The sequence below is a fragment of the Pezoporus occidentalis genome, unplaced genomic scaffold, assembly GCF_034315485.1.
Source record: "Pezoporus occidentalis ecotype Australia unplaced genomic scaffold, CSIRO_AGI_Poc_V1 ctg81, whole genome shotgun sequence".
Lineage (NCBI taxonomy): Eukaryota > Metazoa > Chordata > Aves > Psittaciformes > Psittacidae > Pezoporus > Pezoporus occidentalis.
Window position 1 is genome coordinate 7,635,059 of NW_026916170.1, and position 23,726 is coordinate 7,658,784.

Here is a 23,726-nt window from a genome sequence, read left to right on the forward strand (position 1 = left end):
TGCTCAAGCTGGTATGTGCAATATGGCAAAATCCCAGAAGCAATATACATAAGTAATAGCTTTGTTATCTTTACAATCACTGACCAGGTATTGTTACTCATGTTTCCTTATAACTCAGTTTGGGTTGGCATTTTTTATTCATGAATGTTGCTTGGAAAGGTGAATCTTTGTTCTTGACAAATGGCCTGATATCATTAGTGTAAAAACCCATAAAAAGGAGTAGAAAGGTTTTAGAAGACCTAATCTGTGCTAAAGACTCAAGATCTGAGTTTTACCCTGTAAAAGAGAAAATTTAGAGAATGAGAGGGAAAGAGAGGGGACCTCGTTATGTTAAAGTGTCTTAAAAGTTGTTATTGATTGGGTTTAGCTGTTGATGATAAGAAAATAAATACTTGGGTTAAGGTGTTATGATAATTATTTAGGTATTAGGATAGCTATTTCCTAAGAGTTTTTATTGAAGTTTGTAGATCTCCATTGGTGAAGGGTTTAAAACAATTACTAGATGAGCATTTCTCGCAAGTTCCTATTTATATTTGACCCTGTCTAGAACAGTCGACTGGATAGGATTTCCTGTTTAAAAAATTTATAACCCCTTATCAGGAAAGCAGTGCTTTAAAAGTTGTAAGCAAAATAAATTACTGCTTCTTCAACTGTTTTACAGCAGTTTTAGTTGTGCAGTGTAATCTAATTTGGATAAATGCTCTGTAATGTCTTAGGATGAGATTGAAGTATCTTTGTTTTGTAGCTTTAAAATACAGTAATTCAAGAAGAGAGCATGGACTTAACGTGATTAACACAAGGTTGAGAGTTACGAGTCTCTGCTCTCATCCTGGATCAGTGGTTTATTACTAGCCCTCAAACGTGTTGCTGCCTTCTTAGCTCCATCTGTAAAGTCAGGATACTAGTGATGATGACAGTGACATGTGCCTTCTAATAAAGAGCATTTTTTAAACACTTAAGTAAAATCTGATTAATGGCTTAAAGATGAAAATACTGAAAAAAATTGTTTCTGAATGTGATAGTCAATAGTTACATCATGGGATTCATGCTATAAGACAACCTTAAAAGTACATTTTTCTGAATGTAGCATAATGTTTAGCAGTGGAAGATTTTCTATTGCAGAGTAGATAGAGGGTAAGCTGTAATCATGCAAATTATTATTTACAAGCTGGATCTGGCTCTGGGTATTCACAAGATTGAAGCTAGCCATGCTGTGGAATTGTTTATCCATATGTTTAGGTTTTGTGAATTTCTGCATAACTGTAACTGTGAGTACTGCCATACTATAGCATGGGATTTTTAAAATCCTAATACGAACACTCCAGCACCACATGCACTTGTATACAGATGTATATTTACAAACATTCTGTCTTTTCTGCTCATTTCCTCCAAGAATATATATATATGTACACAGTTTTCCTCAGTTCTGAGGTTTAGGGGGTATTAGTGATCTCTTTTCAGTCCTTCTGAGGGAGAAATATCCATGGAATGTTGAATGCCTAAGGAAAATAAAATAATATGGGATCATAAAGTACCAATAGGCTCATGCCTTTGTGGAATGTGAGTGATAATGTAGAGCTGTAAATATTGTTCTGCAAATAAATCATAAATTGGAGAATCTGAACAATTCCAGTGAATAGCCATCTCTTATTACTGCTTTGCATGGCTTTGGCACATTTTCATGTTTCCTTGATCATTCCAGATGTAAAATCTTCTTTATGATAGTCATTCTTCATGAAAACAAGTATGTTTTGCCATTTGGTTCATGTAAAAAGTGGAGAAAGCATGGAAGCCATGATTCATCTAAATTGATATCTAAGATGAACACAGCAGACTTGGACTTTAAAATTCTCAATCATTAGCAAGCCATTTCAAAAAAAGCAGAGTAAAGAGAAAATTATAGGACTTACAGAGAATTATAGAGAATATTTAGGAACAAAAACATGTAAACTAACGTTCTTTCATTTTCCTTCAAAGCTCACATAATGTAATTTATGAAAAATAATGCTAGTACAAGCAATTGGCAGCAATTCATAGTGGTCTAACACATGCATACAGTGCACATGCAATGCAGTTTACTTCCAAATAAAATGCATTTTTGGAAACGAATGTTAATTCTGGGTTGCTCTTTAAAGCGTAGGTTTGATGGTATATTTAATCTGAGGAAGGTGATCATGTAAATATAGGCAAGCCCTAGATGCGAGAGCTGAAAAATGCAAAAGTGAAAGTAAAGGAATGAAAGTCTTCAGTACCTCTGCTCATTGGCATTTTTAGACCAAACATATAGTTCTCATCTGTTTTAATACCATAGCAAACACCCATGTAAAAATTTTATCTTCATCTTTGTGGATGTTTTGGTTTTGTTGTGTTTGTCTTAATCACTGACTTGAATTTTATTGCTTTCTTGTATTTCCAGTGATTTTTAACCATAACTCAGTATTTTATGTGGGTATATTTTATGTATGACTTGAGCCCATTTGAACATACAATGATGGCTTTCATGTATCTGTAGGCAAGAACACTATGTCCTTCCTATTGTCAGTATTCTTGCTTTGATGTCTTAGCTTAAGATGACTTTTTAGAAAATACTTAGGATGTGGATGGGATCAAGCCAGGCTGCAACTGAAACACTTGCATAGTATTAGGCAAATTCCACAGCTCTCTGAACTGCGAACAAAGAGTCTGGATCTCAGCTGCATAGCTATGGATAAACGGTGATTAATGCAATAGGCTGGCTGATTGCTGGTTTGGTTTGTCTGTTTTCCAGTCTTCTCTGGTATTCAAATGCGTATTTCTCTAAAATCAGCATAAGTTAGATCCATGAGGGTTTTTATGCCTCTGTTGGAAATCCAGCCTTAATTTCTAATTCTGGACACACTGGCATATATGTTTAGGTTTTAAATTTTAACTTACAGCACTGAAATGAGTTTATCTGATGTCTGTTGTCAGGTCAATGCAGTCAAGAAATGGATCTTTGTTTCTTTTCAGCACATTGTACTTGATGGTACATTATAGCAGTGAAATAGCAACTTTCATTTGATAAGAAGAAAAATTCTGTCTTACTTTTGCTTTGCTAACAAAGCAAGCAAAAAAAAAATTAAATAATCTGTGCTTTATTTTTTCTTTCTTCAAACGGTTTGTGCTTCTCCTGTTCTTTCTAGACAGGGTTAGTGTCAAATACTGCCTTCATGAGGTTTTGTCCAGACTCTAGTTGACAAAAGGTGCCCTCCAGCAACATGTACTACTTCTCATGGTGTTGCCAGTTCTTACTGCAGCACGACCACAGGAGTAATCCTGAGTCTTAAACCTTTGGGGTTTTGATACTTTTCGCTCAAACCTTGATGGAAATATCTGTTAATCATTAGCATTTATTTAATACTGTATTTACTCTCTCAAATTTTCTCAAAGCTATTTTTAATCTTTAAAAGTATGTATTACTTAGGTTATTTCTGAATCTAACCTCCCACCTTTTGTTAATCGTAATGCTACAAACACATTTATAAAACTAAATTGATTATTTCTTATTTGAGAGAGGTTCCTTGACTGCGCTGCTGATCAAGAATTCTTTCTTTGGTTGAGCAAATGCACGTTATACATGAACAGTTATTTGTTTTCATTATAATGTTATTTTATTGTTTCATGAATCAGTAACTTTTTCAGTGCCAATGATTCCCGTTAATTACATGCCTTGATTCATTATGTAGTTTCTGGTTTTGAAGTACCGTATTCATGTATACCTTGTTTACATTGCCAGTATATTTATGCTATATTATTTTTACAGTTTCCAGCAGTCAATCATCCACAGTCTTTAGAGAGAAGATACTTGGGAATTTTAAGTGGTGTAATGCTTGATCTTATGAAGGTAGGAAAATGTGTTTTATTTTCTGTCTGTAATATGTAGAGAAAGATGAGACTTTTTGTATTTGTTTCCCAGTATAATACATCTTAAAAGTACTTGCGAGCTTCCTTTGAGATATTTTGATATCACCATTGTTTGTAGCAAGGCTTGATGTTTCCTAGGAATAAGGAAGAAACACCCCTTGCAAATGCCAGGAGAGTGTTCAAGTTGGACTGATTTGATAAACAATATATAATACAGAAAAAAGAATCACCATCATTTGCAGCAATACGCATTCACACTGACATACATTCAGATGCACAGGTTACCTTAGTAATGCTGTAGTATGAGCTCTCAACCAGTAAAAAATTTAGGTAAATCTACAGAGTATTTAGGCTAATCTGAGTTGATCGTTTGTTGTTGGAATAGCATGAGGATGTGGACAGTTGTCAAAGACAAATTTGAAGCACAGTATTTTTTTTTTAATCTAAGCCCTTAATCTGCCTGCCTTCCTTCACCTCTACACAGGGTGTATGCTAAATTACTCTTCAGTCCTGTTTTGGAACAAGTCAGCTAGTTACCCATGGCCAAACTAGGACATGGTCCTGAGAGAGTTTCTTACAGGGGATTAGAGTAAACTAGGTGCCCTCAAAATGGCCAAACATCGTAAAACATAGCACTATATATTTGTGCCATGTTTCTGGGTATGCAACATGTATTATTGTTTTTATTATTATACTATAAAAACATCGCATGGTAGGCTGCAGTACAACCCTCCCTTTATTTCATCCACCGTAAGCTGAAAAAAGAAGTTATAATGTCAAAAATTAGGTTTAGAATCACAAGGGTACCACCTAAGAATTAAAGGCAATCTGGGACAAGCATGAAGTGTGGCTATGGCTAATCAATTCTAAACTAAATGAGTGGTCTCAAGCCCATCTGTGCCAGTTGTCTTGGAAACCAAAGGTCAGCTGCTTTGGGGTATACTTGTGTGTTTACTTGCTTTTAGCAGTACTGATGCAACCAGCAGAAATACACCAAATTTGCTCTACTCTTTTCTTCAACACAACTGGTTCACATTGCTTTCATTTAATCTCCCTGCCTTGTGAAAAGAGTCAGCATAGCTTTTATCTTGGTTTCACGGAGTCTGCAAAATGAGGTACCTCAAAACCTGCTGGTTTTGATATTGTACCTTCTCTTCTATTTTTTAATTCACAGAAACTTTTTTCTGGTGTCATGGTTAGCTGTAGCTCGAGCTGTAGTAGCAGGTATTGCAGAACAGCAATTTCAACATCATTCTTCAGACAACTGTTACACATGCTGGTGTGAGGTTTATTTTAATTTTATCCTAATTTTTATGTTTTATCTCAGTGTCTTCTGGGTTCTTTTGGTGTGATTTAAAAGTTACAAAGTTGTCAAATGAAGCACTGGAATTTTAGGGAAGCAAGTTTTCTGTCCGTATTTCTCCCTATGAGGTGGGAAAGGTGAGGGATTCTGTACAGGGGATACTTTGTGTTTGACCTACATTACGTACTTCAGGACTTGGAACGTTTGAAAGAATAAGCAAGAGACTACAAGGAACAGAAGAGACTTGTGGTTAAGCAGCTACAAATGCTGCAAATACTTTGCTATATGTCTGTCTCTTCTCCAGACACTGGACAGTCTGGCACATGTCTGCGCTTGGTGTGTTTCTCATTATCTGCATTCCCAGGGATACCTCAGATCTGATTACTAGATTACTCAATAACCTACATTTCAATTTATGCAAGCTGAAGTAAGGAGTTATTGATGTATCTCTGTTTAGAGAGCATTTCTGGGCTAGATTAATGAAGAGGCACGCATCTGGCCCTGTTGGTTTCTTACTCCTTCCATCTTCTTCACAAATCATGCTGTTTTTCAAGAATGTATTTTGGGGTTGGGAGCATGTGATGACTTGGGCAAAAAGGCATTGAGTATTTCAGTCTTTTTTTAATATCTGTCATCCAGTTGTCTCCCATATTCAGCTGCAGACATGCATTTACTCTGAGTAGTTGACTACTACAATATTTGTAGAACCTCTTCTTTCTACCCTTGGTGTTCTTCATTTGCCTTACCTCCAACTGGACTCGAGCCTTTGAAAGCGGCCTAACCTTTGTGCTAACACAGTGCTTTTATAATCTTCACCTTTGTATCTTGTCCTTGATTCTAGTTCTAATACACTCCTGTTTTGCATTTTTGTTCAGTAAGAAACTCCCTGTTTAGCCAGTCTAACCTTATGCAAATTTTTGAGATCTTCTGTACAATTAGATGATTTGTTACTGAACTCTCAAAAAATTTCTTCAAAAATCAAGTGGCTTCCTTGCATGCCTTTGATCTAATGGCAGTTTTTCAAGAGCTTTTGCACAGTAATTCCTTATAGAAGATGAAGTTTGCTATCCTGGCTCCCATCCCTGATGCTTCTCTTCCCATCCTTCCTTTGACTCCTAACTGTAATCATCTCATGGTCACTACAGACTGTCTTCTCTGATTTGTCACCAGTACTTTACTGTTGGTGAGCAGCAGGCAAGTGGAGTCAAGTTTTACCCTTGGCTGATTTGCTTCTCCAGCAGTTCCACTAGGAAATTGCCACCAAGATAGTTTAGAAATCTTGGTCTGTACTCACTAATCACTGTAGTGATTATCAGTCACCAAGGAGGAAAGAGAAGTTAATCGTTCAGTACAGTTTGCCCCTTGGGAAAGGAAGATGCTGCATATCGTATGTCCAAACTACACAGGAATGTAGCTTGCCACTTGCTTTATTTCCTGAGCATTTTTCATTTTGAAGTGCCTAGATCCTGTGAAGGGAAAGACTGTGGGCAAGTAGCTGAGTATGATGTTAATGCATATACAGATATGCATAGCACATGTGTATACACATGCAGGTATACACAGTGTTGCTCTCTAGTCAACCTATATAACCCTTAAAAAATAGCTATTCTTTTTACTTAATAGCCATTCAGACTTTTATCCTTGCTGACAGTAGTGTATGTTCAAATATTCTAAAATAAGTTTTGTATTGCCCTGTTCCTGTAAGAAACATTTCAGACTTCTCAGAATAGTTTTACCAGGTGTACTTGAACCCTAGAAATAAAAATCAGAACTCTTACATTTGTATTTTTTTAAAAATACTAACTTTAACAGATTATTTTTGTTTGGATAAGAACGTTACCATATGCTTGTTCTGCTAGTTAAGCCTGTTTCATTGTAGCATTTGTTACTGGTAAATTTAATAATTTTCATTCTAAAAAACATTTTTGCAAGGTGTATCTTGAAAAAATGTTTAAAATATATATGATTAAAGCATGTATAGGTATACACATAAAACATTTTAAATTTTTAGCTATTTTTGTATTCTAAACATTTTAAGCAAATATATATAACTGTATGTATGCATACTTACATTCATTATATACATATATATGTTTCATTATAAGCAAGGCTGAGAGCTTCCATCTCTTAAGTAGAACATAGGGGGGTTTTAAGTGTTTATCTTGTAGCCTGTGTAGTTTAATGCAAAATGAAATTAGTTTAGCAGTTGCATCTAATCACAGAAACTCTGTAGATTAAAAAACTATCCCAACAATGTTCTGAATTTTGTTATATTTTTTGCTGATGCAAATACAGATACTAACATTTAAACTTCGGGATTTGTTTTCCAAAGAACTTACTGAAGTTAGATCCAGCAGACAGATATTTGACAGAACAGTGTTTGAACCATCCTTCATTTCAAACCCAAAGACTTTTGGATCGCTGTGGGAGCTCACCTTCACGGTCAGCTAAAAGAAAACCGTACCACGCGGACAGCAACACATTATCTAACAGGTAAACATAGTCATTTCACTGTCATCACTGACATTTGGTCTGCCAATGAGTTGCTATCATGCTTACATAAACCACCGTCTACAAGAAAAGTAGTCATTTGACAGTTGAGGCATATTGAGACATATATACTCTTCCATGTTGACTGTCTGAATGAAGGAAATAGACACAGTTTTACTGTATTATAGCTACTCAATCTGAAATTTTTGCTAACTTTTTTTGCATCAGGCTGAATGCTTTCTGTAAAAAATAAAAAAAATAATAAAAAAAGACAACATTCAAGCCATTTCTGCATATGACAAGGAAAATTAAGTCGGTTTACCTGTCTTAAAAACATGTTAGCCTTTTTCTTAACACTGGCAATTTTGTGGCTTGGAGGGTTCCTGAGATTCCAAAGGAATTTTCTTTTCTTTGGAACGCTACCATTATTGTACATGTGCAAATCTGTCCAAGGTTTTGATATTTTAAAGTTCAAAATTTGCACAGATTTTTAGCAGCTAAGTGTCCTGAAAACTGTGTGCATTGGTCATGCTCCAGATTGTGGATGAACAGACTTTTTCTGTTGTGAATCAAGTGTAGTCTACTTGAACTTAACTCAGGGTGTATTTGCTCAGCAACTCCCTTGTTGGACCCACATAGCTTGAGAGAAGCCAAGCGGTTTTAATACATGAAGGAACCAGGTTTACTGGTGGATAGAGACTTCAGTACAAAAAGCCTCATGGTATTCCTCTGACAAAAGCTTTCATAAAGGCCACCCTCTGAAGTATAGTAGAATAATAGTGGATTGTAATTCTAGGCATGTTTTTTGATGGTTCTTCCTGTGAGATTAAAAAAAAAATTACCCTTTTTAAGATTTGGGATGATGGAATATACACTATACTTTTTCAGAGATAAATACCAAAAAAGCTTTAGCTGCTCCTATAGATAGGAGATATCTTCTTAGGAGAGAAGTTTTACCATTAGAGATGTGGCGTCAGAAAGAGGCCACATCGAAACGTAGATCCCTGGGGAACTTCCTGCCTAAAAGGCTTGCCCAGCAGCTTGATTTAAAACTACTATATTCCTTATATTTCTAAGTTAAAAAAAAACCAAACAACTTCATTTTAACTAAAAAATATTTTAAACTGTCATTAAAATTGCTAAATTTTTATAAACTGTAATAGAGTGTAATACAAAAATTCTAGGTATATAAATGGCTAGCATTATCCACTTATAATTATCAACAAGATCAACAAAGGTACAAACTCATCTGTATAGTGAGCTTTCGCTTTAACACCCAGTAATCTCTCTGAGTTACATTATCATAGATTTGATACAGAAATAAGTCAACTGTAAGTTAAGTTAACCTGGCATGCTAACAAGTACCGCTGCAGCGTTGTTCAGACATGGCTAGCTTGCAATGCCGGAGTAAGTTCAGAAGCAGAACTGGTTTTATGCCAGAAAACCTGAGATAATAAATCCTGTTCAAATAAATTCAGTCTGAGTGTTTGCACAACTAACTCATATCTCAGTCCCATAATCCCAAAACCAAGAGCTGGGAAGTTGAGTAGAGGTTAAGGACATCACTAAGTAGCTCTGGACCAAGTCAGTCTGATTGCTGAACATCTTGGATGCAGCTTTGGAGGTGAGCTAGTGTGCCAAGAACTGGGATAGTGCCAAGTTCCAAAAAAAGCTGGTGTTCCTGTGGTAGGTATGGGTTTAGGTTTGATGTTGCAGGGCTTGCTCTGCTGATCTGAGATGAGGCTTACTCTATCTGGATGTCTTTACCAGCACAATAACCTCTTTTCCCCTTCCCTTCCCCCTCCAAATCAGACATATATTAGATGGCCTGGAGCATTGACTGTATCGAGTTTTTTTGACACTGCTGACGTATTTTATTGTCCTACCTTCACTTTGATATGCCAGGTGTATTTAAGATTTTTTTTTAATGAATATACAGCTAATTTTCATAATGTGGTGCTTACATATTGATGTGCACATATATTACTCACATGCTAAATGTGTAAATATATGTTGGAATTTCTATGATTGGATTTTATATCCTCCTATTTTTCTTTGTCAGCAAAATCCATTAACCAAAGCTGAGTTTTTTTCCATCAGGGTATAACCAGAAAGAAACAACAGTATACTACCACTTGCAAATCTGTTATTTGAGTGGAGCTTCTGATGCCTAGTTGGCAGTATTTGATCTTATTGCAGTTAAATTTTGTGGTTTTAAATGGCAACTCCTTTCTGAAATTAGTATACTTTTGTTGAAATTATTATATTATGAATATGTAATATGGTATATTAATGCTTCTTTATGCATTTTAATGTAGAAATCAAGCCAGCAAAAGTTCTGCTTTGCAGTCACACCACAGATCAAACAGCAAGGATATACAGGCGCTAGGTGCTGGTGGGCCAAGAGAAGAGGGTCTTCCAGCAAATGAAAGCTTTCTAAATGGAAGCCTTTCTGGAGCCGCACATAGTCCAATGCATGCAAAAAAATCAAGCAACACACCTGGATCTGGCAACAAGGATCTAGCCAATAATAACATGCCACATCTTCTCAGCCCAAAGGAAACAAAGGCAAAAACAGAATTTGATTTTAATGTGGACCCAAAAACTCCTGATGGTTCAGGCTCAAAATACCTGAAGTCTAACACCAGATCTCAGCAGAACCGGCACTCATTTATGGAAACTTCTCAAAGCAAAACGGGGACACTGCAACCTGGTGATAAGCACAGTCGCCACAGCTATATTGATACTATCCCACAGTCTTCTAAGAGTCCTTCATATCGGACAAAGTCAAAGAGCCATGGGGTTCTGACAGACTCAAAATCTGTGGGCAACCTCTCTGAGGCCAGAGCCCAAGCTGCAGAACCAAACAGCAGTAGGTATTTTCCATCCAGCTGTATGGACCTGAACTCTCCTACCAGTCCAACTGCTCCTCGACACAGTGATAACAGAACTATGCTCAGTCCATCCGGAAGGAATAACCGCAGCGAAGGTACCCTGGACACCAGAAGACCACCAACAAGACACTCCAAAACAATGGAGGAGTTAAAACTGCCAGATCACATGGATGGAAGCCATTCCCACTCTCTATCTGCTCCACATGAATCTTTTTCCTATGGTCTAGGTTATACCAGTCCTTTTTCTTCACAGCAGCGCCCTCATAGACACTCTATGTATGTGAGCCGGGACAGAGTGAGGTCAAAGGGCTCAGAGGGTGGCTTAAGCATAGGGCAAGGGATGGCAGCCAGAGCAAACAGCCTGCAACTGTTATCTCCACAGGTGCAGCATAAGTCACTCACAAGATCTGTTGGCTCATCACGAGAAGACTGTACGGATGATACTAATAGGGTTAGTTCAAAATGTTGCCTATTATGGAAGGCTTACCTTCCTCTCTGTAGTTCATGTGGGACAGTGTCCTGCTTTCTGTCTTCTGTTTGCAATTATTTGTTTATTTGTCATGATGTAAGGAAGGGGATGTTGGGGTTTTTCTGAAGGGCTAAGTATTTCAAGTGCAAAATGAGAGGCTGTTTTATAAAAATGGTCTATGAATACCATTCTACTTCATTAGCAGTTCCTAGTCTTTACCTAGAATGTCTGATGTAATTTTTATCATACTGTTTTGCTTAATTAACCTTATTTGTGTTTTTATTTAGCTTTTCTCGTATGTGTTTGTTTGCATGTATTTCTGTTATGAATGCTAATGTTAATTTTTGAAGTGATATTTTCATGCACTTATAGCAGGAAGCTATTGCTGAAATGCCATAGAGGAATATCAAAACTTGCAGTGTCTGTTTTGCTTAGTATGATAAATAACTGGGTTAGCCTAGAGGTCTTATGTTGGAGAAGCCACTAGTAAATTGATCCCTTACAGGGATTACTGTCACTAGGTATCGTGTTATGTTTTACTGTGAGCATTGTTTAATGAGTAGAGGAGGGGCTAGTTCTTCTATTGACTTACATTCCTTACACAGCACTTCTGAATTATCCGATGCTTTACACACCAGATATGTAATGTCCACAGATCTTTAAATTGCTCTAATATTGACCAAAATTGGAGCAAAATAGTGCAGACAGAAGTACAAAAATGTTTAGTTCTGTATACGTACATCTGTGACTTCTAAGGAGAAAACACCTAGTACAGATTTGTTGACAAATTGGAAGAAGTCAAAGAGCTGCAAGTATTATTTAAGGTCTAAAATAATTCTTTATTATGAGAAACTAAAAAACTCTGCCTACTTAGTTTATGTATAGCTGACTTGATAGCGGTCTATAAATATCATTAAAAAGTTTTCAGATAGCAGTTGCCTCTTCATTCCAAGAGGGAAAAAAAAGATGTGATATGTTTTTTCATACTTACCACATCTCCTCCATTCAGGACCATGTGTATTCACACACAAGAAAAGATCTCATTAAAATAGGAGAAAATACAACAACAAAAAAAAAAAAGAAAAAAAGAAAAGAAAACGCTACTTAGAAAGGGTTACAGCAGCTCCGTTTCAAAACTTTTTTTGTGTGTGTGTAGTCATTTCTCATTTCAGTCAGGTTAAATGTTACATATTCTTTAGGATGTTACTGTAAAAAGGCAATAGTACCAACATTTTGATGTTTGATTTGCTTAAGGTTTTGATTATAAAAGCTCATGCTACCTTGTATACTTCAATGCATTAGGATCTTTTTCTGCATGATGGAGCAGATATTAATTTGATAAGTAATTTAGAATTAATTTCATTTTATGCAGAGGCAGATTGTTTTTATCGGATCATTATTTGGTTTTTGATAATTGACAAAATTTAATGAGAGAAATTGATGTGTATTTAATTGCTTCAGTTTTTGTTCATTTTCATTTGCTTTGGAATACCTGATCATCTGCAAAGAACTTACCTTTATCTTTATAGTCAGTATTTTTAAAATTAAGCCTTAAGTCTGTATTTCAACCATCAGAAGTCTGAAAGGAGAAATACTCTTCTGAAAAGGATGGCAAGTCTGTAAATTTGTCTGGTTTTGTTTGTTTATTCTACTTTCAATAACAAATCAGGGTTAAGTTGTCAATCTTCTTATGACTTGTAAAGGCATTTTCACAAAGAAGGCATTCTTTGTTTTTCCCTACCCTCCCCCCCTTTTTTTCCTTCTGCATTCTGCATTAGAAATCAGAGAACTTCGGTTCCCTCAGGATTACTGAACTAAAAAATCAGGAATAACATCAGTGTTCTCAAAGATTCTACACCGGTTCCCTATTATATTTTTTTCTAGTCAGGTCTGCTGGTTCTCTCTCTCTTTCTCTGCTCATATTTTGTGAAGATTCCTCTCATCCATGTTTCGAGTTTCTCACTGGTTTCTCTTTAGCGCTACCAAGTCCTTTTAAAGAAAAACTTTGTTTGCTACATATTACTTAAAAAAAAAAAAACAAAACAAACGAACACATACAAAGCAGACTTGCATTCCGTATTACTTTTAGGGCTTTTCAAGTGTCAGGACAACAATTGCTTAAAGGGTTCTTTTTAGTTTTAATTTAAATGTACACAAAAGGGGGCAAGCAGAAGAAAATCAAGCACAAGTTGCTATTGCTGCCTTATAATTGTAACACCTGCTGACAAAGAAGAGATGTCTTACATGAGTAGTAATCTAATCAAATGCTTCAACCTCTTGTAAATTTTAGAAGTATTAAACTGTGTTTTAAATCAGTGCTGTAGCTGCACTTCTCATCTTGGCACAGTTTCTAGGGTTGTGTTATCTGTGACAGTGAGACCAGATCTTCATTAACAAAAGGCAAAATAGATTTTGTGAGTCACTTGTAAAGTGAATTGAAGTAACAATTTTTAATTCTGGTTGGGCTTTTTCTGTGGATTTGTTTTGTTAACATTTTTCTTGGACATTGTAGATATAAATTCTTACAGGGGTTTCAGTACAGTTTCCTGTGGGTTCTTGCAGAGAGCATTGAGTTTTATGTGGTTGGTCCATACCGCAGCATTTAAGAGTGGGGTTAAATCATATTTCCTGGCAAATTACATACATACGGATGTTTCTAAGGGCTTACTTAAGCTTTTGCTTCAAGTACTTCCAGGAGGTACTGCATTCAGTAGAGTAAGTTAGAGGTTATGATATTCTTTTTGCTATCCTGTCTGACTTAATTATTTAGCTTATAGATTTCTTAGTTCAGGAACACCTCTTATTTTGCATTAAGTAGAATTTGTGACTGTTGGTACCTCTGGGTACTACTGTGTAACAGGTGATAAGAGAAAGTGCTTTAGTGTTGCAGTTGTCACAAATTATATGCATTTCCTGTTTGCGTTTTAAAGATTACCAGTAGCAGAGTGACCAGATTCTATCAGAAATTAATTTAGCAAGGCCTCCAGTAAAAGCTTCCTCCAGAGATGTTACAGCTGTCTTTCATTCACGGCAAAAATCTGAGGGTCTGAATCATGCTTGGGACTATAAAATTACAAGTAGGAGGGAAAATTTTGTCAATGCCATTTTGGAAAAAGCAAGCAAGCAGCAAAACCAGATAATTGTTGATTACCAGCAAAACCAGATAATTGTTGATTACATAGTCTCTGAGTTGATATTGACAGTTATTAATACCATGAAAGGAAAATCATATGTGGTTAAGTTTGGGGTTTCTTGCTTATGTATGTTGGTTAAAAACTGCGAATCAGTTTGTAATCCTTCATTTTAAAGAGTTGATCCTTCTTTTGTTTAGGGTGGGGCATATCATGATCCACACTCAGAAGATGGAGCATCTACTAAGGAGAATAGAATTCTGTATAATGACCCTGTTCCGAGAAGAGTTGGCAGCTTTTACAGAGGTAATTTTATGGTGGATCTTTGAAAATTAGTCAGGAATTTTAACATGGAATGTAATGTAAGTAGTAGTAATTGATACAGTGAAGTATCATGAACAACTAAAAAAATTCATTGGAAAAAGAATTGTTACCTCACTTTCAGAGACTTGAGTTGACCTGCTAGGTTTTATGCAGTAGCTGTACTGGTATCATATTATTTCTTTCCAATTGATAACTTACTTTGATTGAAAAGTATATCCAGTGCAGTAGCTTGTCAAGCAAAAGGTAATTTATCAGGGGAAGTTGAACAAAATAAATTAGTATTACCAGAGTAAGCAGTTCATTAATGTTTTTTCATTCATATTTTACATTCTTATTAACACTATATCTAACACATTTTTACTTGTAACACATTGACATACTTACTGATCTATTTCAGATTCTGTGGTGCATGGAACTGTAATGCTAGGTTTTAACTGCTCAAAATCTAGGCTCATTTATTTTGTTCAACTTACTAAAGATCAGGGTTTCCTACAAGTAAAAGCACACATATAATCCCAGTTAAGGATAAATAATAAAACAGGACCATGCATGTGCATATATATTTTTGTGTATGTGTATGTATATAAATACAAGTAGATATTAATCATAGAATCATAGGCTGGTTTGGGTTGGAAGGGACCTTAAAGCTCATCTAGTTCCACCCCCCTGCCATGGGCAGTGTCACTTTCCAGGTTGCTCAGATCAGGTTGCTCAGAGCCCCATCCAGCCTGGCCTGAAGAGTGCTAGGGATGGGGCAGCCACAGCTTCTCTGGGCAACCTGTGCCAAGGCCTCACAACCCTCACAGTAAAAAACAGTGATTTCTGTTATGGTACTCAGAAGATGGTGATTCCTGAGCAGCTGCCTCATGGCTAAACCTGGGTAATCCTCTTGAAAAAGACAAGGCTGGTAAAAAGCTAATTACTGCCCTGCAAGTGTTATGAGGCTTGTGGGACTCCCCTGAACCTTAAGAAGTCCCAAACAGCTACAATTCGATTATGAGTCGCCTAATAACCTCAAGTAGAGACATAAATCTCCCACTGATCCTCTTCAGGTTGATCAGTTTGCTGTTGACGTGATTTAGACATGTTAAAATCTGCAAGTCTTCACAAGTGTCCTACTGCAATCTTAAAACCTGTGTGCAGTATTAAAGATTGTACTTTTTTAATGCTTTTGAGTATAAGGTTTTACAGCATATGCAACAGAGAATCCTTAAAGATCCTCAATCCTAATTGCTTTTCTTAATTTTTAAAATATACTTCTAAAATTGGACATGGATTATCCTTCTTTTTTATACGTAGCAAAACAAGTTCCAAGGAAGAATGACTTTCCATAATTCATGTGTTGAGGGAACTCTAGGTCTGAGGTTTATTCAGTTGCTTTTTATGAACTAGGGGTTTCTTCATCTTTAACTGTATCTATGAAACAAATATATTTTAGTTTTAAGACTTAATTATTGGTTTTGAAAAATGATACTGTATTTAAATAATACATTGATAACAGTATATGCAAAAGCTATTGAAAGAAAAAGTCATTATGAAACTTGAACAAAATCTTACAGATTCAATTTTGATAGCTAATGTAGTGTGATGCTGCAGTAATGCTACAGCTAGTGTCTGATCAATTTTTAATCCAATGCAGGTATTTCTGGTGATATTCATAATTCTAATAAATTTATGTTGTGGGTATGTGTAACCTGCTTTGAAAAATATATAATACCTGATTTTAATTATTCCATTTTTAGTGAGTAATTCTTAATCCTAGTTATGTTAAAATCCAAAGTATTTTTTTTCAGGATGGGTACTACTTTATTTTTAGTGTCTAAGTGAAGACAAAGTGTAAACTGTAGTATTTTGTGTCTTTAATAACAGCATTCCAGTGTTTTATTCTATTTCCTGTTTTTAAATATCGATTGCACTTCTGGGTCCCTACAGATAAAAATGTTCTCAAATCTACTAACAACTTCCCCAGGTTCTGATGATGGTCTCATTTTACACCTTATGCTATGTTGCAAGTATCATAAAACAACAGCTTTCCAAATTGCAAAAACAGTGTGGGTTTTTTTTCAGTCATACATAAAGTGCAACTGTGTCTTCACTCTCTTGTTTCTGTAAAAGAGGTATAAAAGAAGCAGACAACTGCAAGATGGGATTTTTGGCAAAGCTCAGGATATATTGTTTGTTATTTCCCTGTTCAGTTCCATCTCCACGTCCAGAGAGCACATACATAGAGAATAATGTGTCAAACAGAACCTCTGTGTTACCAGCAGACACCAGCACGGTGGGAAACCACTCAAAGAGACAAACCACCTTTGATACTTGGTGAGTTGTTACTTACACAGATGTGTAGAGAATGGCAGGAAAAAAAACCAGGATTTTTAACAGGAGGGAAAAAAACACGTTTTTCTCAAAGTTTGCAATTACCTATACGTGCTTAGTTGCTTCCTCTGACTATGCTGATATAGCATTGCATGTTTTCTGTCCCCCTTTGAGCAACAAGAAATACTTCATTGCACCATCACCCTCGAGGCATTAAAGATTATATACTTTTGTCCAGTCTTTCCTGAATTTTTTCACGATTAATCTTTGATTAAAGATAATAGAAGGTGCTTGTTTTGCATATAGTATGGATAGCAATGCTGTAGCTTCATCTGTGATTCCAGAAGTATGAATTGTCAGATAAATGGAAAAGATATCAAAATGCATGTTTCCCTGTCTAAAATAGAACTGTATTAACGAAGAATATAATATTCACCCTACAATGGGGACTGCTGCTCTTTTTGCTTACACACCACAGAAGGAAATCTGTACATTCTATGGAAAAATGGAAGTTGCATCTTACTGGCATATATTGAATTTAAAAGATTAAAAGCATCACATGGTTCCATTATATAACATAGAACACTTAACCATAATTATGCTAATAGTATGACAGTATATGCATATCTTTACAGGACTTGAAGGGAAATCTCTTAATTCTGTTGCTCTGAGAGCTGTTCAGCTCTAAAATATTCTTAATCTTCTACTTTGTTCAATCACAGCAAAGCCCACTGAATAAAAATAAGCAAATGGAGTTTCGAAGAATTGGTAGGAGGAATGTATGCATTTGTGTGGTTCAACTATGCTTTGTACCACTATCTGAAACACTGATCTCTGAAAGTGCAGTAAGATCATGTTATCTAAAGAACTGTTCCTGTGGTTTGTTGACTTTATGTGTTTTCAGATGAACAACCTGTGAATTACCTTCTTAAAAAGTGGGTGCAGGGTGGGGAAGGGAAACAACTGTTTCAGCTTGTGTTCAGGTTATATGCCATGTAATGGAAGATGTTTACTCCAGAACCCTTGTCACCTGCTCTGATTCACTAGAGTCTGCTTCCTATCCTTCAGTAGCTCTACCTACATCCATTTTGTGGAAGTTAGCTGAGGAATCCGATCATTTATGTAAAAAGGTGGTACTTATGTTGTGACTTACGTGGCTAAAGAAGGTATTTATTCCTGCTGTTGAACCCTTTTACATATTTTGTTGTCCTTACTGAATCTTTCTATCTTGCATATAAAATAAGCCAGCTGGAATCTTGTTTTGCTTTATATATCATTCAGCAATATATTATCTTTTATTATGTGGTCAGTGGAAAGAAACATGTAATGTTATTTTAACTCTGAACTAATAGCATGTGTTATAGAGCTGGTTGGGAATTTTTGAACTAAGTATTTTTCTTTGCTTACAATGCCAAATTACTGAAACAAAAACTTTTCGAAGGAACAGACTGATATCCACTAACCTTTCATTGGGAAGATTCTTCAGCTCCGAGATGGAATTGCCTGTCAAAACCAGGGATACACTCAAAATAACAAATATTCTGAGGTCAGCATTATTTTTTGGAATGTGAGGAACTCGAGTGCAGGGCCTTTGTTCTTCATTAAGTAAACCAGAAACTTGAACCTAGATCTTAGATCTAACAAGAAAATGCTCTCAAGCAGAAGTTGGAGGTTATTCTGGAGCACATTCTCTGTTTCCCTCAGTATATTCTCTTGAAGCTGTTTCATCTTGTTGAAATAGTGAGAGGACCACAGAGATGCTGAATATGGCCTAGTGAATAAAGCCCTTCATTAACTTTTAGAGAGTTAGGTTCCAGTCCTTGATCCACTTAATGTATTCAAATATTTTCACAAAGTGGAACAGCTCCTTTGAGAGAAGAACCCACAGAAGAATAAGCATTTCTTCTCATGAAATGGGAGGAATAGCAGTGCCCGCAACACCAAGTTACTGCTATTTTGGCATACCTTTAGCTTTCTCTTTGCTTTTCCTACTCCCTATTTTCCTGAAATGTTTCCTGCCCAGCTCTACATGTTAACTCTGTGCAAGTTGTCCAGGCAATGGTCTAATGTTGTTGCAAAATTGTTCTGTGCCATAAATGCAGCTTAATCAGATTCCTGAGTGATGTAGAGTCTATGTTCCTCTACTTAATTTTCTGTATAGAAGTTGTGTAAATGCTTATGAAAATGTTGAAAGCTCTAATGGAATGTGATCCTGCTTACATCAATTTTATGATGAAGTAAATATTTGATGTTTGACTGACATACGTAACTGGTACATGACAATTCATCTGGAATTATGAGTGACATGTATTCCACCTGGACCTGCCACTACTGTAAAATATTGCTTCTCTCATACTATTGCTCTGTGTTGCCTTTCTTCTGTCAAAGATTTTGTGAATGTTTGCTAGACTGAATTGTCACAGATGTTCCCTTGTCTTTGTGCGCATTTCTTTGCTCTGTCCCTGCTGTCCTACCTCTTTAAAATAAAGATGTTATAAACTCAACTTTTGTCAGCAGGTTTTACTCTTAGATTAGGAGATCATTTCTGAACTTTAGACAACTTGATTTGAAAAAAGACAAACTTATCATCCTTCTAGAATTATTTTTTTTTGCCAGAGTTCAATTTTCTGTAAATGATATTGAACTTGCTCCATTTTTCCTTTTTGATGCAAGAGTAGATGTTTTATTTTCTTTCGCTTTTATGAGCTTTTTCTTGACTTGGCAAAATCAGTAGGTATAGGTAAGATGCTTATCCTTGTTCTGCCAGTGTGCCAAAATGCTAGCCTGAATTATCTTTACCATTGTTGTAGTTCTAAATATCTCCTTGACATAAACATGCAGTACTTCATCTCACGTATTAGAAGTGTTTGCATTGGTTGCTTACAAGATACTTGGTGGCTTCTGGAAAGCTTTGTTGTTTAGACCTTTTATGTCCATATAAACATACGTATTCTATGATAAACAGCTTGTCATCTCTTCACTAGCATTTGCCATACCTTCCCGCAAAAATAATAAAAAGGGAAAATATATATTTATTATTATAGTCTATATGTATGTAATGCTTACAAACGCACATAAACTTTGTCATTCGAGAAACATTCTGTTTCGGTATCAGTGTAACAATATTGTCACACTTAATGTTCCTGAAACCAGTATCTGAGCAAGCTAGTTTAAAGCTTGTTCAGCTGTGTCTGCAGTACAACTGTTGCTGCATTGTAAATACTTACCAGTTCTTTTATAGGATTCTTGAATTTGCAAAAAATATCAGGAAATTGCAAATTTGTAATTTACAAGCCTAAAAATCACCTCTGTGTGTTACACTGGTTAAGCCTTTAGGAATCTGCTCAGCATAGTGTGGAGATGTTCACCTTCCCAATAGTATGGCTTTCCCTCTGACATATCCTGCAGAAGACACTTGCATATGCATTGTCATCCAGTATGCTTGCTTTATTCATCTATTTGGCAACACCTAAGCCTCCCTACCTGCCTCTTCTTGTAACCAGTGCCTGTACCATGACCCTTTGCCTATCATCAGTCTCTTTGTTTTATACTAACAATTAGGTGATGCCCTCCTGTGTTGTTTGCAAGGAAGCTTTCCAGAATTTGTAGTCATCAATATTCTGTCCAAAAAAATAAGCCTAGTGAAGAATATGCTTTATAAGTTTTCAGAACCAACCACTTCAAAATTTTTATGGTTACTTACATTGAACAATTCTGGGCCAGGTGGGGGGGCGGGGAGAGAGGAGGCAGGTAAAACATTTATGTTTAAATACATGTATATGTATACTTTTTTTAGTGATGCAGTAACCTCAGGTGAACTACTGGCTTTAGTGGCTTCTGGATGGTATTCTGTATATAAGACAGTAGGTCCGGGTTTATTCCAGTTAATAAATAATAAATCTTCCTTATTTAAGGAAGCGGGGGGGGGGCAGAAATGAGCTCCAAGCAAAGTTCAGGTTTGATCTCTGATTTTTAAGCTTTCAATGCTAGGCTTTTAGACCAAGAATTTCTACTATGGCTTCAGCTTGTGGGATTGATATTCTTACCTTAAGTAAATCATCTGTTTGAGGTGCTTCATTAGCTTCTGACACATCCTTGCCTTCATTTATGGTAACTATAACTGCTAATGGTTTTACTTTAAGCACAAAGGAAAGCTAGCTTGGAGAATTAGCAGCTGTTCATTTATCTTCCAAAGAAGACTTCAGGCTGAGTTTCAGTAACTCCTCCGTTAGACCAAAATCTCATATACGTCATTATGAGCGGTTCAGTAAAGGGAGTAGTATACTGGCAGTTAAAGAGGATTTCCAAGCCAGGCTGCCTGCTGAGATTAGGGTTGCTGAAGAATAACTGAAATAAGCATGAGGAACTGCCTCCCAAGAAGAACTCTCTGCAATACAAATCTGTCTATAGGCAGCATGAATACAACATGCCTCCTATTTATTCTACTTGGTTAATGTTAAAGCACATCACCTTGCTTGCTCTGTGTATGTTTACTGCTACACCTCATTGTACCTGCATGAAGTTGGATACCTTCACTGCCAGGGGCAATAAACGCTAGTGATAATCACAGAATCTGTGTTTATACCTATGCCTTCTCCAAGTGTCTCAGACCAGAAAAAAACAATGTGATCTACGTTATACATCTTAAACATGCAAAAGGCACACAAAGATAAAATAACAAAGGACAGAATGTTTTGCCTTTGGTTTCTGCTTGAGGGTGAGCTGTCTGAGTGGGGACTCTTTTCAACAACTAGTCTTACTTGCTAATAAAAGAGACAGCATGTAACAGATTCTGATGTGACAATTTGCTTGCAGTTATATTGTAAGGGTTTAGTGTTGAGTGATTCAGTCACACAGATTTTTTCCTGATAATCCTAATTTTTTGCCTATACTGTCCATTGTGTGAAAATCATCTTTTGGGATGCTTAAAATATCCCAGTGTTTCATCTCATCAATCAAAATGTTCTGCTCTATTTTTACTCAGTACAAAATCCTGGTGTTGAAGCTTCCTGCTATAATGCTATATATGTTCACTCTCTTCACATAATGAGCATATGTTTTGAAGCAGTTGCTTTTCAAGGTCAATGTTTTTTCAGACAACTGTACTGCAATATGAGTCATAGGAGGTAATGACATAAACCAGTTGGTGTAAAAATACTGGCTTTTGGGTAAGCACCTACTGAAACTGAGCAGAATTCTCAGCCCCTTGTTTTCCTCCTCTGGTCACAGTAGTCATTAGAGGATATGATGATCCAGAATTTTACTTCTCTCCTCTCTGCTCATCTGCTGTAGGAAGCAGTTTTCTCACCCAGGTTCAGCAGGCCAAAGGAAAGAATCACACTTGAGTGAATCTCTGTCTGAAAGTATGGCAAAAATTGTCCTCAGGCTTTATTCTGAAGATTACTTCACCTTTAAAAATATAGTGTCTCCATTTTGGAATAGGCTTTGGAACAGAAAGTCCATAGCAAGACATACAAAAATTTTAAAGAACAGTTTAGAGTAAGCAAAGAGGACTTCCTCATGATCTGACACTGATTCTTCAGTGGACAACATAGTCACTGGGTTGGTAATTTGCACTGGGGCTGTGGTTTAGGGCTTGTTTGCAGATGTGGATGCACAGCAGCTTTGGGGAAAGGCTCAGAAGATTCTCAGCCCCGTTCACATGACTTTCAGAAGACAAGCAGAATACTTGGGATGCATGCCGTCCTCCAGCTTTTGTAACAAATTAAGTAAAAAACATTTAGTAAATAACTTGGTGTTTTGTCTGTGTTAAGTCAGTCTTGTGAGTTCACTGAGTCTGTAAAGCTGTCAAGAGTCTTGGTGCTTTAAGTAACTAATACAGGACTGCTGTACTGCTGCCTACACAGTGGTACCAAATACAGGAACATGACAGAAACAGGAATCCTTAGCAATCCAGTATATTTGAAGTATGTGTTATAAATCTAATAATTATATTAAACTAGAGATTTTTACAGTAGCGTTGCAACTTCCATGTTAAATCAATGTTGTGCACCTGAATGTGTTTCCTGGATCTCGATGTAAATTTAAAAAAATCTAAATTAGGGAAATTTCCACCGTTCTCTCTGCCTATGCATCTTTCCTCTAAGCCTATTCTTTTACTCAACAATTGCACTTCATTACAGTGTTAAACATAGCATGCATTTATATTTAGAACCAGGTAGCATTTCAAGCTCAAGGTGGTTTTGTGTAGAAACTGAAGAACTGATTAAACCACCTATCAGAGTGAAGATATTCTTATCGATGAGGACTCCAGTGATTCCTACCCCAATTATGTTTCACATTTGCTTAGAAAAAAATGTCAGCTTGGCATGTAGTAGCAGCTGAATCACCAGCTGATAGCATAGCATTGAAAGCCAGAATTAGAAGCTATAACTATAGGAGACAGCTAAGTGTTGCTACATTACAGTTACTCCAAGACAAGCTGCTTCTGTTTGTCATCCTGAGCCCTTGGAATTGTGGCTTTCCTTTAGATTTTCTATTATTAAATCACCCAGTATGATTTTCTGTATGTTAGTTCCCATTAAATGTCACAGGTTCTCTAGGGTCCAGGCCTGGTAGCATACCTGAGTAATGTGCGTCTCAGAAGAGTATGAGGTCCTGATCTAAAATGTCAAAGATGGAAATCCACTTCTTCACTGAAGAGTCTGTTTCGCTGGTTAATGATTCGTATTTGTTAAAATCAGTGCCTTGTTTCTAATGCAACTTCTATGGCTTCATCATCCACCTGCTTGTCCTTGTTATGTCTTTGTCTTTGCCCTTTACTTTAAAGATCTTCTAGTATTCTGTAATTTCTTCATGGATAAGTACTTCTGCGCCGCAATCAATGAAATGAAATATTGGGGCTGGTTTGGCTGTGTTTTTTAACATACTAGAGAGATAGAAATCTCTCACTCTTG

At 36.4% G+C, this 23,726-nt stretch overlaps 1 protein-coding gene across 2 annotated transcripts in view; it reads left to right on the forward strand.

The window, feature by feature from the left end:
• The window catches only part of CDKL5 (cyclin dependent kinase like 5), a 133,486-nt gene that overhangs the window by 101,528 nt on the left and 8,232 nt on the right, over window positions 1–23,726 (forward strand). For both annotated transcript variants that reach the window (XM_062603733.1, XM_062603734.1), the window contains exons 10-14: window positions 3,782–3,862; window positions 7,518–7,678; window positions 9,994–11,020; window positions 14,370–14,475; window positions 16,689–16,812. In XM_062603733.1, the coding sequence (XP_062459717.1) occupies window positions 3,782–3,862; window positions 7,518–7,678; window positions 9,994–11,020; window positions 14,370–14,475; window positions 16,689–16,812 (1,499 nt within the window). The remainder of the gene's footprint in view (window positions 1–3,781; window positions 3,863–7,517; window positions 7,679–9,993; window positions 11,021–14,369; window positions 14,476–16,688; window positions 16,813–23,726) is intronic.